General features: G+C 34.9%; 1 protein-coding gene across 1 annotated transcript in view; it reads left to right on the forward strand.

Moving 5' to 3' along the window:
• The window catches only part of Edil3 (EGF like repeats and discoidin domains 3), a 450159-nt gene that overhangs the window by 142306 nt on the left and 290218 nt on the right, over nucleotides 1–17635 (forward strand). The window contains exon 3 of the mRNA XM_006980462.4: nucleotides 14748–14777. Coding sequence (XP_006980524.1) covers nucleotides 14748–14777 — 30 coding nt within the window. The remainder of the gene's footprint in view (nucleotides 1–14747; nucleotides 14778–17635) is intronic.

Genomic DNA, 17635 nt, shown 5'->3' on the forward strand with positions numbered 1-17635 from the left:
TTCTTGATTCTAGTGAATTTTTTTTAGTTTCGCTTAAGTTGATATTGCCTATGGACCTATTACACTTAGGTATGTCCTTTGTATCCTTCCTTAGTCTCTACAGGACTTCTACAATGAAGGAATGTCAGATTTGTTGAAGGCCAGTTCTGCATCTAATGAGATGATCATTTTTTTCTTCCACTTTGTTTATATGTTGGTTTTCATTTATCAATTTCAGTATATTTAGCCATCCTTGCACCTCTGGAATAAAGCCTACTTGATCATGGTGGATGGTCTCTTTCATGTGTTCTTGGATTGGGGTTGCAACAATTTTATTGAATATTTTTGCATCTGTGTTCATAAGGGGGTTTAATCTGTATTTCTGTTCATTTCCTGCTTGAGTTTTCTTCAAAGGTCTCTGTTTATTAAAAGAGTATTGTTTAGTGTGCCAAAATGTAATTTCTGAAGTTTCTGTTCCATGTTTATTTGTCCTTTTATTACACTGATATGATAGAAGCAATTGTCTCACTCTTTACTTTATTGGTTAGGGCTTGTTTCATGGTGTTTAATACCAACAATTTTAGGGAACACCAATTCTTCGTAAAGGGTCCCATGAAGAAGAAAGGGAATACTGGCCTAATACTATGAAGCTGGTACTATAATGATACTGAAACTGCACAGACATCTTACAATCATCTGTTATATGCTACTGGGGGATTAGGTTTTTGTTTATTTGGGTTTTGGAGGGTTTTTTTTTTTTTTTTTTACAAGCTGTTAGACCCATTGATAATTGTTTAAAGGACTCAGTCGGAAGCCAGAGGACCATTTTTATTAGAGTTTGAGAAATAAATAACAGCAGTTCATGCAAGCTGTAACTATCAGAACCTGCTGGAATGATCAAGATGGAACTGAAGAAAAAGGAAAGTCATATTTTTTGAGATAAAGTTCAGGATAGCCATCAAGTTCAGCAATGGGGGTCTGAAAGCAGCTGTCCAGTGGAAAAGTCTTTTAGAGAAAGGGTGAGAAGACCCTTCATGTCAGGTAGGCGTGAATAGTGTTTTAGGTGATGTTGTAAGACACAGAAATAGAGAAAAGGAAAGTCATGCATGAGTTGGAACTCTGAAAGTGAGGGGTGAGTCCCCATATGCAGCTGTGTTCAGGGAGGGGCTTCTGGGTGAATTAGTACATATTCTCATTAAAGGGATGGTTTAATTGTCACTTAGCATATCCCTAGCCAATCTTCAGGTGAACCAGCTTTCCTGGTGGGTTGTACTTGGTCAAGTGACCAATGGACCCAGTTGAATAAGCTCTTAACATAAAGGACTAAAATGTGTAATGCAATCTTTATTTTGGGGCAGGTTAAAATGTATATTTCCACCAAGGGCCAGAGATCAGGAAGAAATACTTTTTCCTTAGTTATTCATCAAAGTACTGATAACACGCCCCCTTCATGTGTCATTTTAATTCTTATATTGGGGGAATTTTAACTCTTCACTTTCTTAATATTGTTCCATTACCAAGGAGACGAGAGATGAGTTTCAAAGCTACGAGTCTTTAGAGAAAGAAGGGTCAGTCCTAAAATGCCTTCAAGTCTGGCTGATGCCTATCTAGCTAACACAGATTATGACAAATATAAAGCCCATGTAATACAATGCAGGGAATAACTGAGAGGATTTCTTCTAAAATAGGGAACAATGTAGGGGTCTCTGTTTTCTCCTCTCTTTTAATGTGGGGTTTAAAATCCTAGACAACACAATAACAAGAGAGATATAAAATGGACAAAAATGGGAAAGGAAGAAATAAAATTATATCTATTCACAAATGCCATGTTTCTCTTCATAAAGCAAAACCTATACACTTTACCTGAAAGCTCATAATTTTGATAAACACTTTAAGTAGAGTTATAAAATACATTAGTAGCATACAAAAATCAGTAGTTTTTATATATACCAAGAATGAACTTCTTGAGAGATCAGAAAAAAAAATCCCATTCACAATTACTTTACAGAAATGAAATGGAATAAACTTAACCAAAAGGGTAAAAGACCTCCACAATGAAAATGAGACACATCTCTCATCCTCCACAAAAATCAGTTCAAAATACATCAAATACTGTTACACTTAGTTTCAACTGTGAATTTGACATACTGGAAAAATGGAACTCTCATGGAGGACATTTCGTTAATTAATAATTGATGTAGAAAGTCCTAGCATACTGTGAACTGTGCCTTCTTGAGGCAGCTGGACTGAGCTGTATATGACTGAGTAAGTGGGAGGGCGGGGTGCGGTAGTGGCGGGGTGGGGAGTAGGGGTGTGTAAGCAAACAAGTTTCTTCCCTCATGATCTGCTTCACTTCCTGTCTCCAGGTTCAAAGTTGAGTTCCAATCTTTTATTCACTTTCTAATGGACTAAACCTGTAAGCTGAAATAAATATTTCCCTCCCTGTATTGCTTTATTTCTAAGCAAACTAGAAAATATGCCTTCATTTAAAACATGAAATTCTGAAACTACTAGGGGAAAGCACTTAAGATACAGGCATAGATAAGAACTTTCTTTTCCTTTCTTTTTTGTGTTTTTTTTGTTTAGTTTTGTTTTGTTGTTTACTTTTTTTTCTTGAGGTAGGGTTTCTCTATGTAGCCCTGGCTGTTCTGGAGCTTGCTTTGTAGACCAGGCTAGCCTCGAACTCAGACGAACTTTGATAACAGACTCCAGTAGTAGAGGGAAAACATCGAAGAATTAACAAATGGCATTTCATGATATTCAAATATTTCTGCAAAACAAAGGAAACAATCTGTGAATGAGCTGACAACCCACAGAATTGGAGAAATATCTTAACAGCTGTAATTCAGCCAGGAAAGTTTTGTCTAGAAAAATACAGTGAACTGAAAACAAATAAACAAACGAAACACTAGATTATCAAATTTCCAATCAATAAATGAGCTAAGGAAATCAACAGATTAAGCACAAATGGCACTAAATAAAATTTTAGGCATTCAACATCTTAACTATCAGGGAATACAAATTAAGACTACTTTGATAATCCTTCTTACCTCAGTCAGAATGACCATCATCAAAAACAAACAATTAAACAAAAAAGAATACAAAATAGAGTACAAAATGCTAGTAAGGACCTAGGAAGAGGGAGCCATTATTTGCTGATGCAGCCATTATGCAAATCCCTACAGAGATGTCTACATAAATTAAAAATAGAATTGTCACATACTGTAGTTTAGTTTCTGTTCCTGTAATAACTACAATTACCAAAAGCAACTTGGAGAGCAAAGGGTTTATTTGGCTTCCAACTTACAGTCCATCCTTTAGAGACTCCAAAGCAGGAACTCCAGGCATCAAGCAGAAGGCAGGAACAGCAGAGGAAAATATGAAAAGATTAATATCTGCATGTTTGCCCTGGCTTGCTCAACTGCCTTTCTTAATACTGGCGAGGCCAACCTACCCAGGAATGGTACTGTCATAGTAGATTGGGTTTCTCTGCATGAATCAGCAGTTCAGAAAATGCCCCGTAGATGTGCCCAAAGGTCAGTCCTTCCGCCATTGAGGTTCCCTCATGCCAGATGTGTCAAGTTGACACATTTAGCCATCACACCTTATGACCTGGCTGTACCTCTCCTAAGCATATACTTAAAGGTCTCTGTATTCTACTTCACAGACACTTGCCCATCTATATGTATTTGGTTCAACATTCAAAGTAGCATGGAAATAGAACCAGACTTGATGTCCATCAACAACTGGATAATGAAATGCAGTTCCTAAACACAATGGGATTGTTTTTAGATATATAGAAAATGAAATTATGAAAAGATCAAGAAATTAATTGATTTGTTAAATGTTATATTAAACAGAGTAATTAAGATTCAGAAAGACAAATACTACATGTTCTCTCTTAACTAATAAGATCCTAGCTTTTTATATATATATATATATATATATATGTGTGTGTGTGTGTGTGTGTGTGTATAATTTATATATATATACATATATATATATATATATATATATATATATATATATGGATGTATATATAGATATGGACAGGTAAAAGCCATGAACCTACAAAGGTGATAAATGACACTAGCTATCAGGAAGCACAACAGTGCACATGTGCCGTGAAAGTGGAAAGGAGGCTATTGTGTGCTTTGCTCCAAGGAGAGCAGAGGAATGGAGGACAAAAGTGGAAAAAATATAAAATATATAAATATAAATATATATATAAATAAAAAATATATAAAAAATATAAAAATAAGTTATATTTAACACAGGAAAATCAATCTGATGTAGAGTATAATTTTTTAGTTAATTTACTTTTTACTATATTTATGATTGAGCAGTGTAATAAGAGTTAGAATATCTATTCTGTATTTATGAATTTTACCCTTTACTTCAAAATGACATGAAGAGCAGGAACCCTGCTTGCTGGTATAAGACTGTAGGTAACATGACTCTGCCACTTTGTGTCTTGTGCTACATAGACAAGTGGTAGGGAAGGTTTTAGTTGCACTCTGTCAATGTTATCATTATCAAAGTAGAATATATCCCACAGGAAGAAGATTTAAATATAATATTACCCAATTTAATTAAAAACATGCTCTAGAAGATAGGCTGATAGCATAGATTATTTAAAAATCACTATTTATAAAATATGAATATTTTGTATTATGTTTAGGATTATAGGTTGTTCTCTATTTAATGAGTTTATTAAGTAATGTATATGGTTCATATCTTTCATGATTCTAAGGGAATTGGATATTTTTTAGAAACATCATTTTTCAAAGGAGAAACAGTAGAATCGATACAAGTATCCTTAACAAAACAGTTAAATATATTATGCTATAGTCACAAAACTGAGCAATTATTCTTTAGGCCCATATTCACTAAATATAATATAACCACTATGTGTGATATGTTTCAAAATACAAAAAAAAAAAAACAGGAGGGGGTAGCAATAAATTGATTCAGAGATTAAAGGCTCTTGCTTCCAAATCTGATGACCTGTGTTCAATCCTTGGACTCATGGACTGAGAGGATCATCTCCTGAAAATTGTCTTCTTACCTCCTCGTATGCATCATGACATGCACGCACATGTATGCTCACACAAATAAATGTTAATAGAATGTAGGGAAAAAGTTATATAGCATGATTTTTGAACCTGTTATATTACAGAGAGCACCTATTTGAAGAATTGTATATGTTCTAATATTTTAATACAGTTTCTTTAAAATTTATTAGAGATGCATTTTGAGATGTTGACTTAGATGACTTGATGAATTTATTTTTATTTTCTAATGCAAATGCTAACTCATAACTACAGTGGCCTTTCTGCCAACACACTCAATCCCTAGGTCTTAACCAGCAGTAACATTTTATGTTCATTGATTCTGTGGTTTCCTAAGTGGGTATTGTCACTGACTTTTGTGCCAATATTGCTGATCTTTCCTTTACATGGCAGGGTTTTTTTTTTTTTTTTTTTTTTTTTTTTGGTTTGAACACATTTGCTTTGTAGATTAGGTCATTTGTCCAGACTTAAGGAAATGAATTGAGGTTGAATTCCTTTCTCTCAGACAGAAATAAATCCAATGAGCAGGAATTTGATAGTATCAGTCCCCACTACTTGTCAAGCCACATACATGATTTGGGTGCTGTGACCCAACTCATATGCGTAGAGAACAGATAAATTCAGGCCCCTGGTATTTCAGGCCACATTAACCATTCTTACCGTAGGGCATAGGGTAATTTATCCTCTTCATATATATTTCCAAATATTATGCCTGGATTATTTCCACTGAAAGTGACTAAGTATCAAAATAATTTCAGTAACTTCTTATCTGTTTTATCTCTTGAAAATTTTGTTTTCTATCTGACCATCAGTCACTTTAGGCTACCTTTGATTTAACTCCCTACCATCACTTTACCAGGGTAATGATATTATAATAGGTCAATAAATTTACCCACTGGGTTTCATTTTCTCATCTCTATAATTGGGTAACTGTCTAAAACTATTTACTCATCCCCAGTTATAAACACTGTATGAAATTAATATATAACCATTGTCCTTAAAATACGGCTATTGTCCTACATGGAAAACAAGGCTGCAAAAAATTGTGAGCTGTATTCTACTACTACAGTCTCTAGACTATAGTGTGAAAGTCAGTGGAGAGTGGGAGGGGATGGCTATTTATTCTGGAGACTAATTTCCCCTAAGTAAGTGACTGGGTATGATGTGAAATTAAACTTTGAAGATGGGATCAGTTTAGACATGGGAGGAGGGTTGACTGGTTAAACAAAACATATTTTAGGATCATCAGAATATTTAATTGTATGTCCCTTTATGATATAAAATAAAGCAGCTTAACATTGTTAACTAAGAAAACACATCTTTAATAAAAGCTATCATATTATGTATGCAACACAAACTACTTGACTCTTTAGCTTTCTAACACTTGTGGTTGTTTTTTTTTAATATATATATATTTTTAGTCAATAGCAAATAGTAAAACCAAAGTTTCCATTTTAGCTTTTATTCCTCATTTGTATCCCTTACTATTAAATTCACTGTGAAGGATGTTTAAAATAATTCAGTGTATAATTAGTTGTAAAACCCACATGAGCTCTATTGCTACCAAACCTAGAACATGCATGATATGATTCTTGTAATTAACTCACTCATTGAACACACTATTGTCTGATGTGTTTTGAGTTTGCTTAACAATTTCAGATGTATTTATTGACAATCAAATGGTCACTAGAGTACTCTTTGTCTTTCAAATTCACTCTCTTTTCTTGCTCCAAGACAGGAAATTAAATTTAGTTATTGAAATAATTTATTTAAATATATAGAGATTCGTATGACAAAATGTATATGATTACTCAAAGCTTTCTTTTTGACATATTAGTAATATTGTATAAGAAAGCAGTTGAGCTTTATTGAGTAATAAAAATGGCGGAATTAAATGACCATCCAGCTTTACTGTGTTTGGACATGGACCTTTGAACTCCAGCTCTGCTTCAGCCACTTGAATAGAATTACCTTTCATATGGTAAGCAAAATTAGATTCAGTCTTCTCTTAGGAAGCTCTGTTTATGGGAAAGACTAATAAGCATATAAAACATGGGCATGCAAATTATATGCACATATGATTAGCTTTGTATTTTATGATTATATTTGCATGCCTGCTGTATTATTACTAAGGACTCAAAAATGCATGTGAAAGTCTTAAAAAAGAGGAGTTTCTGATTTGGTGTGTATTTTTTGTGCAAATACTGTGTCCACTGAGTCTCACTGTACCCAAATGCTCTGCAATTCCTACAGTGTAGAATTGACCTCATCCTAGATTGCCTGGGGCTTTTTAGGAAAGCCATGATATATATTTGTCATACTCTCAAACAAGCAAAAGGAAGGCAGCTGAAATTCTTATACCCTTAGTCCTGTTCTCCTTGGGCCAACAACCCAAAACAACAACAAGAAAACAAATCAAACAAACAGCAACAACAAAAACCCCATAAAACTTAAGGCTTTCTTTAAATGATTCCCTTAAGTCCTTCCAAAAACAACTCCATAAGCAATACAATCTACATTACTTTTTTGACTGAATTTAAGTCTGGGATTGTTTGCTTTTCTCTGTCTTAAAATGCAAGCATACAACACTTAATCAGATAGGCATGAATAATCACGTATAAACATTATCATCAACATCTTTACTTCATTGCAGTTAAATAAAAATATTTTAAAATATCAGTGAATGTTATTGCATATAGAATAGTTAATTTTGTAGTTACTTATATGGTTAAAAGTGTACTTGTTGCAAAATTAACTGGATTTATGGCATAGTAAACAAAATTTCCTAAGTCATTATGAGTTATCAAGTATCCATATAAAAATGCATGACAGATAGCCGGGCAGTGGTGGCGCACGCCTTTAATCCTAGCACTCGGGAGGCAAAGGCAGGCATATCTCTGTGAGTTCGAGGCCAGCCTGGGCTACAGAGGGAGATCCAGGAAAGGCACAAAGCTACACAGAGAAACCCTGTCTCGAAAGACCAAAAAAAAAAAAAAATGCATGACAGAATAATAAGTGTCTACATTTCCTAATGAGGTTTCTCTACTTGATGTGAAGTCACATTGGCTACAGAATTGTTTTAATACATAAACTATCCAAATACAAAAACTCACTTAAAATCTAGATGGATTAAAAGGACAAAAAAGTACAGAGAGAATTGCTTAAAACACAAAAGGAGACAAAAGTCTTTCCAATGAAGAAGTTCATGTGTTTTGCATCAGAGTTTATTAGGGTAATATACAGACAATTATGTTTGAGAATTATTGTACTTCACAGTTGGTACCTGAATGAGAAAAGGGAAAAGAGTTGAGAGGGTGCAGGAGGAAGGTGTGTAGGCAAGCAAAGAAGTCTGCCGGTGAAATTCTCCTGCTTCATCTAGGTACTCTCCCACTTCCTAAACATATGCACACTAGATTATCTCGGGAAAAAAGTGATCTACTTCAAAATCAAAGGAGAAGGTTTAGTATATTGGTGCATGCTGGCTAGTGAGTTCCTGAAGCCTGAGTTTGTGTGTACTTCTGGTTGCAACTGCCTCAAATAATTTTTTTATACAGCCCAGAATAATTTTATAAAGGAACACTGAAAGCGATTAGTGCTAACCTGAAGAGTATGTTAACCAATAGTATAGAATATAGTTTTGCTCATCAGCATTCATGTTCTGTTTGGTTCACTGGTTCCATGAGATCATCAAGTATAGAGTTTCCAAATGTTTCTGAAGTTAGCTAACAAAGTTTCAGTTTGAAGTGATTCTTTCCTTTTTCTTAATAATATACACACACATATTGATAAAATTTTATATAAGGTAATCATAACTGTTATTATTGCATAGTATGCATATTACTAGTCCTCAACCCACTGAATAATATATCTTAAAATGTCACCAGAGTGCAACATTGAATATGGAAAAAATTTCATAGACAATTATAGGCTTGCAAAAATATTGTTTATAACTGAATTTATGTGAACATAAATGTCTAATAAATCACAGTGAATGATTTAGCATTCACATATAAGATAGATTACATCATAAAATGTATTATTTTTAGTGAGCCTTTTAAAGATAGCATCAATTATGATTTTAAGGTGTTTGATAACTTGTTAGGGTTCTATAGGCTTCCTGGTCATATATAAAGGAAAGACAAGGAGAGAATCAATATGAGAGATATATTTACAGACACTTTCTCAGAAAAATGAGAACACTTCCCTACCAACTCTTTCTCCCCCATGTCAACATCAGTAGACTTCTCATTACACAGTCTTGTTGGCAAATGGTGGCAGATTTAGTCTTCTGTATCTAAGCAGGGAGATTCAACCAGTGTCAGATAGAAAATAATTTGCTTCTGCGCTAAACAAGAAGATATTTTTATTCTGGACTTTATTTTCTAAACAATATGGTATAACAACTATTTGCATATAGCTTGTGATACATTAGATATTATATGAAGTCCAGAAATCACTGAAAGTATAATGAGTGTTGGACATCGTTTTCTACAGAAACCATGTCATTCTGTATGAGAGACTTGAGTATCTGGGAACCTACCCTGCAGAGAGCAAGGGGTATTCTTATTTCGGTTTCTGGAACAATGACAGTTGATAACAAAAGAGGGCAGATTTTGTTTTAGGTACCTTAAGTCAAACCTACTGTCATTTTCTCCAAATTCAATAATATAGATACCCAGCAAATCTTGACAATACTCCAAGAAAAAAAAAGAGAACATCAATATACACTTCAAAGTGATTTTATTTTATTTATTTTTCCCTGCTTCTAACTTACTAGAAAACTTCCACCAACTGGACCCATGGCTTCTTTCCAGTTAATCAACCTTTGATGGTCTTTAGCCATATTTTTCAAAATAGAGTATTCAGACAAGCCACCTGCAGAGCTTTTTAAAAATGCAGTAGCCTGGGATAGCACCCAAAATGCAAATTCAAATTCATAAGATGTATAAAATGTTACAACATTTTAACAAACACCAAGGGAGAGTTTGCTGTGCTTGATGAAAGACAGAATTTAGTTAATTCCTGTATGTCAGATGTTTCTTTACTGTCTGTCGTCCTAACACGAATTGCAGTGCATCTAATAGTTGACTTGAGCAACAATTATTTTATCAGTTGTTTTGCCTCATGCCTGTATATTAATTTCCAGAACTAAACAAGACTGGCTGGGGTCAGATCAGCATCTTTATAAACCACTGATTCCATGACTCTAAGAATCAAATGGTAAGAGTACAAGTCATATAGATAGTATGACAGTACTTTCTATGACTCAAGTTCCTTGGAAATATCATTATTTGGACCATTGATATCAACTTTAAGTTTTATTTTTATTCTGGGACTTGAGTTATCACCTGTAAATACTTTTTGATGTTTTGCTCAGTGATATAATTAACCTACACAGAGGACTTTCCGCACAACTAAATAACTGCTAATTAGTTAAATGAACTAATACAAATACTTATTCTTATATATGTGCCTTGGTAAACGTGTATATTAAAATTTATGTGTAGTAGTTACTAAATTCTAAATATTATGGAAAAATCAAGGGAGATGTTGCATAGAAATAAAACTCTATACAATACTCTGCTCCTGCTAATTCTATACTGTCCACTTGTAAAAAATACTTTAAAGTATTCCAAAATCAAATATAAGTTGAGAACAGTTCTTACTTTTTTTTTTTTTTATTTGATGAGACAGGGTTTCTATGTGTAACCCTGCCTGTCCTGACACTTGCTCTGCAGACCAGGCTGGCCTCTAACTCAGAGATCCACCTGCCTCTGCATCCTAAGTGCTGGGATTAAAGGCATGTGCTGTGTGGCCCTCTTCCTATTTCTTTAAACATTGGTTTTAAAATCAAAGAAAACCCAAACAACAACACTAAGTTTATACTTGCCTTTTGGGGACTTTCTGGAGACTTTGAAATATCCTGGCTTATACATTCACTGCACAGTTAAAATCGTGGCAATTCTATTACTTCACCCTTGGGTATCATTATCTTTTCATGCTCTGTATTACTATAATCAGGCTCTCACTTTTCTATTTATATTCCTGCATTGTACAAGACATGGAGAACTCCCCCCCCCCCCATAAGGACTTATCCCCTCAGCCCCAATGTTAGATTGTGTTTCATTATTTCATTTCTACTTAGGCTTAACTCCAGTTGACATTATCAGGAATTTGGTCAGTCCTCATTTCATGTCCCAATTTGTGAATGGTAGTGAACAAATTTCAACAGACTGTTGGTCATTGGTTTTTCTCCTTTTTCCGAGAAGGCACTGAATCAGCCTTTGCTGGATGATAAGGTATAAGGAAGGACTATAGTTTTTCAGTAAAACTACTATCACCTCAGATTCAAATGGACAGTTTCTCGAAAAATTTTGTATTCAGTAGAGCCTGTGTAACCTCACTAATCTTCACCCATTGGCTACCTTGTGAACTAAATGGATTTAAGCTTGTAACACAAAGAGCTACAAGCGTATTTACTTTTATCTGTTTAAATCTCCACATATTTGCAATGACCCACATAAGTCAGCTCTTCTGCAAGCCTTTTTGACATTTTCCTACCAATGAATTAGGAAGCTACCTGAAACTTTCCTCCGTGAATATGTTATGGTATATTTTGGATGTGATGGAGCAGAAAACAGCTTTTTAAATATTTATATTTTCAATGTCATATTTGCCAACTAGGTTTGCTCCCTCTATTTCTTCATTGCCAAGGAGGAAAGCCAAAATGGGAGTGGAAAGTGTAGAGGCACAAAGTAAGCTTGTTTCAAGGGTACCCAGCAGAGTTGGGACTTTAATGGAAAGAGTGGAGAACATTTCCTGGCTACACTGGATACATTGATTAACAAATCAAGTGGGAACAAAGCTACTTTATAACCCATTCAACTTATTTTTTTTTTATTTTAAACCATTACAAATCAAGTGAAGTACTATTGGCTTTTGACATATCATTCAATGGTAATATTTTGGGCAAATTGCTCCTGTGCACAAAGCAGATGTAGCTCTGCCCAGAATGTGTGTGAGAATATAAGAATAAATAGGTAGATTGTATGAGAAATTGTGAAGCTACTCATTTGAACTCTGCTTTTCACTCTTATCATTTCTATTTTCCATCCCAACATACACACTGTGTTAGGTTATTGCTTTGCAATCTCACTGCTCTGAAACACCTCCACATTCAAAGCAGGAATCAGCATGATTAACACTTTCATGAGTTATAGTTTATATAACCACATAGTAATATTACATGTCAATATTTCTATCCTGCTACAAATTAGTGCCATTTAAAAGGATTCTAAGTAATTAGTTTGACGCGGAGACAGACCTTGGCTCCAGGGTTGTGAAATGGTGCATTAGGATAATTTTTTCTTCATATTATGATCTCTGCTTTTATACTATCCATGTTTAGCCCTATGTGAGCTGACAAATACATGAGAAGATTATCTGGACCCATTCTTTAAAATTTCCATCCATAAAGCTGGGTATCATGGTTCACAGCTGTAATTCCCACTGTTGGGTAGGACATTTGGGAGGTATCATCACTTCAAGTGTGTGTGTTCAAGGACAATGTACAACACATAGAATTCCAGATCACCTTGGGTAGACCGTGAGACCTTGTCTCAACAAACAAATAAAGCACATTCCCATGCCTTTATCATGGTATCATCTGTCATTACTGATTCTTAAAGTGAGTGTGGTACATGTCAATGAATGAATATATATGCTTGAGTGTTGGGGGGAGAAGATGGGATGACAGACAGGATATGCACAGTGCATGTTCACTAGAGTCTTTATGTTTGGAAAAATTCAACGTGGTTTTGAATCAGTAGGATTCAATAATCATGTTCTATCATGCAAAATACAAGCTTTTGCTGTTGACCATGACTTTTAATTGAATGGAAAACAGAAAGTGAATCATATATTGGGAGTAGTCCTGGGAGTTGTGTTGATTTGGATTTGTGTCCTTCCAGTTGTAATCCTAGGACTGAGAAATGCTTTACATGCCATGCAACAAGATCTACAGACCCTTAACATCAAAAGCTAAAAGGGGGAGTTAGCACAGCCATATCCGATGAGATCAGCAAAACTCATAAAGCCAACACAGCTGCTTGACAAAGATCCAGCCAAGCTGAGTCACATGATGGCTGCTGTGCCACTTTGGGTTTTGATCTCCACATATTGCACACTTGGGAATATTTTAATATTTATTCTACTTGGGGATATTGGATTGATGGAGATTTTTTTTATGAATCATTTATTCCTTCTCCCAGGAGTACTGCTTCTAAGCTTCCCCAGGAAAGTCTTGAGCATACCACCCCTCCCATTTTTAGGAAGATATTCTTTTCTACTTGAAGGTCTTCCTTACAACTTGGAGGTTGTGGCTAAAGAAGGCAGAGGTCTCTTGATGAGGCTCTGAGACATTCTTATAACATTTGCCCCTGTCCTCACTCAGAAACAAGATAATCAAATCAAAGTAAACTTAAAAAGGTCAACATGATTCGGTGGGCTAGAGGAGTTGGCCACAGATCAGATTACAAGCCTCACCCCACTATACTCTCAGGCGATCATGTGCCATATTCAGAAACAAAGTTAGATTAGCTGAAGTTACCTTTGCCCATGCAGGGACTGATGGACAAACAGTGGTGTAGAAAAAGGATAAAATGATAAAAATGATAAAAGAATGAGGTGCCTCCCTTTCTTAGGAATGTTAACTTGTGCAGAGCCACTGTGGTGTTATATGACCAAAGAACAAAAGAATGCTAGGATTAGACACATAAACAAATTCTATAAAGATATAAAATGTAATACAAGGTATTGTGCCAGAAATTGCATAATAACTACAGTAGCTTTGGCCTGAGGATTTTTCATGAACGCTTGACCATTAACAGTTAATAATACACTGCTCAGGACATGGCAATCTGCCCAGGCTGGCTTGGGAATTTTTTTTTCTATCTAGTGTCCTTGAAGACAAAAGAACTAACAGCCTGAGAACAGAATGTCTTATGCCTCTAGATTCTTAAAAATTGGGTTATGGGGTTAATGAGTAAAAATGATTATAAAATGTAACTCTGTCTATCAATGATGACTAAATTTATGACTCCAGATGTGCAAGAGAAAAAGTTAAACACATGTCCAGGAACAAAAATGATATGATCTGTGTTTTGGACCAGCATAAATCTACCCCTGGTTACTTAATTCTGTTTAAATAAAGAAGCATTCTGACTGCAAGATTCTCACCAACACCATGGCATGGCTCACTTCCTCCCTCATGTACCCCTTGCCTCCTCTCTGGAACCTGTCAACTTCTGGGGGCCCATACCCAACATCTATATGTTATATCTGACTTATATTTTGAAAAATTGCTTAAAACTACATGAACTAACTAAAGTCAGTCTTGTTTGCAAAAAACAAAAACAAAACCCCCATCCAATTAGGACAAGAAATTGGTCCTTTATAATAAATACATATATTAAATAATGTGTATATCCATTTAAATTTCCTATAATTAATTATAAGTAAATTCCATTTGGCAATGAAATATTTCTAGTATATGCCAAAATTATTTGTCATTGGCTTGCAGTGATTATTTGCATATTAATGTTTATTTTTTCTCTCTTTCTCTCTCCTTCCCTTCCCCCACCACTGCCCACTCCAACCTCTGTTTCTGTCCACTTCCTCTCCCTCCCTTGAATGCAGCATCAGATGAAGAAGAGCCTACTTCAGCAGGTAAACTTCCTATATTACAAAGATTTGTGTTCCTATTTATTACCTTAATGATGGAGAATTAAGCTGGGGATATAGCTCAGTATCAGAGTACTCACCTAGCCTTAGGTTCAAGCTACTGTAGCCCCCTCAGATTCCCAAATGAGTTTTAAGTCAAAGATGATGGTGCACAGCTCTAATTCCAGCCATTAGGAGTCTAATACAGCACATTATGAGTTCCAGGGCAACCTGCACTGCTCAGCAAATTCCCTGCCAGCCTGGTCTGCATATTAAGATTCTGTCTAAAATGAACAAAAAATGAAGGCTCAACTTTTTAAAGTATATTTTATTCATGTTGCAACCAGAAAATCAGCTATTTTGTTTACATTTTTTATTTCATAGGCAGGCTATGCTAAGATAGTTGGAATGATGTTGGCTCAGAAAACTTTCTGAAAAAGAGAAAATAACCTCAAATGAGCTATTACAGAGGTAATCATAGCAACATCAACATTAAAAAATATGGAACCATATAAAATTAGGGTATTAAAAATGCTTAAAAATAACGAAGGTAAAATGTTTCAATTAAACTCAAAAAAAGGAAAAATGACAATCTTTCTGTAATATTCTCCATGGTAGTATATTGTATTATCAAATACATCTACAATATCAGGCAAGTTTAAGGATGAAAATTATATAATTGACTAAGTCACATCTTTAAATTTTTTAAATTTTAATATTAATGTAATGATCTTTTAACCTTATAGCATAACTTTGTTTTCATCCAACTAACTGGGATTTTCTAAGCACAGGGTAAATCCTGAAGTGACTGTCACAGAGTACCAATGTCTGCATTGATAGAAGGGAATATGGGCTTCTCAACATGTTTCCAGGAATGTGAGACAGACCAAAGAGAAACACTAGGAGGAGAAAACACAATTTCATTGGCAGACTGTAGAGAACATCTCACTTGATTCACAATCAGGAGGACACCAAAGTGCCAGCCCAGGAGCTTCCAAAAAGAATGCCTGAGAGGAAGGCATTGAAGGCTCTGAAGTAGACCAGGCTGATGAGGTCAGCAGTAGAAAATTTCCTTCTAAGTAGTGGAGGAAAGAACCTATAGCTGAGAAATAAAAGGGGGAAATGGTTTCCAAAGCTAAAGGACTCAGGTTGATTGCATGGCAAAGGTGATTGTAGATATGTGCTTAATCTTGATTATCAATATGATTTCATTGAAAAAAATGCCTAGACATTTAATAAAACACTCTTCTGACTTGATGATGCTTCCAGAGAGGTTTCATTCACATAGGAAGACCCTGTCTGGTCAGCCCCAATCAACTACCAAGGATCTGAATGGAATAAGCAGGCAGACAGGAAAGTCTCTGTTTCCTAGACATGAGATGAGCTGCTCCACCATCGTGGCCCACTATTTTAGACAGGAACTTCTGTAACCAGTGAATAAGTAGTTCTTCTCTCTAAGATACATTTTAAATATGGAGTTTATCTTGGTGCAAAAGTCTGGCTAACACAATGATTCTGTTGGAGCTTACATATGAGGCACAGTCAGTTCCCTTCAGAGAAGAAATTTTCTTTCACTGGCATGTCATTATGACTTTTACTTTGTGTTAACCCAGGAAAGGATTTTCCCTGTATGAATTGATAAAAAGATCCAAATAACCTGGCTTATTTCAAAATAATTAATGTACATTTTTTTTTTTGACAAATTGCAGTGATACATGAACACAGGATTATATCATACATTACAAATGTCCTAAAAATCCGATTATAGATTCAGGTAAACCATAACTTATGTTTCAGTATCCTATCATTAGATGATCCTACAATAATTTGAATGAGGGAAACTCTTCTACATTTTTCCTACTCCAGTTGGCTTTGCATAATTGTTCTGAAGCCTAGAAAATTCATGTGACTGAATAGCACACTCATTGGTTCTCGGGCCTCTTTGTCTAATTCATGACCTTACTTTGCTTGACTTCAAAGCTTTGAAGTTTAGAGGTTTCTACACAGGTGACTTCATATTCACAAACCACAATTATATTTATCTTTGGATATTAATCCTTACCAGGTCCTCCACATTCTAGGCCCACTTAAATCTGACTTCTGCGGGCACATCACAGTTTGATACTATTGTCTGCCAAGTTCATTGTTTCCAGTGCCAAATAACTTTGTCTTTGAATCGTAAGGATTAATTGTAACCAGGAGTTAACTATATTCAACTGATTTATTGTTTATTTTTTAGAATATATTCTTTTGAAGACAAGTGAAACCAGACATGTTTTCCCTCTTACTGTTGAATTTACTTTAGAATTGCCTGAATATTATAGAGTTTATGATTATATGTATATGTATATGTATATGTATATGTATATGTATATGTATATATAATGGGCTCTTGTAGCAATTTCCTAATATACAGTTTAATATTATTGCCTGTGGGGCTCATGCTTTGTATTACCTCTGTAGATGGCCATCCTCTAAAATTGATGTAAAACTCTCTGTATTACATGTTCCCTTTCTGAAAAGCCAGCCAATGCACCAATAGTCCCTATTCTACTAATGGTTTATATGAATGCAAATATTTTAATTTCACCTATGTCTGACATGATGTATGCAGATGTCGCAAACTCTTTTCTTAAGACTGAATATATTAGTATGTGTGATAATTTTCTTCTCTATTTCTTTAAGGATGAACACCAAGGTTGTTTCCATACCTTAGTCTTCATAATGCTTCAGTAAACATGGGCATGTATATATCTCTATGAGGTCATGGTTATACACTGGATATAAAATCAGAAGAGACTTTTGTATCACATGGTACTTTCATATGTATTTGTTTGAGGAAATTCTATAGTTTCTCATAGTAA

This window comes from Peromyscus maniculatus, chromosome 15, assembly GCF_049852395.1.
Source record: "Peromyscus maniculatus bairdii isolate BWxNUB_F1_BW_parent chromosome 15, HU_Pman_BW_mat_3.1, whole genome shotgun sequence".
Classification (NCBI taxonomy): domain Eukaryota; kingdom Metazoa; phylum Chordata; class Mammalia; order Rodentia; family Cricetidae; genus Peromyscus; species Peromyscus maniculatus.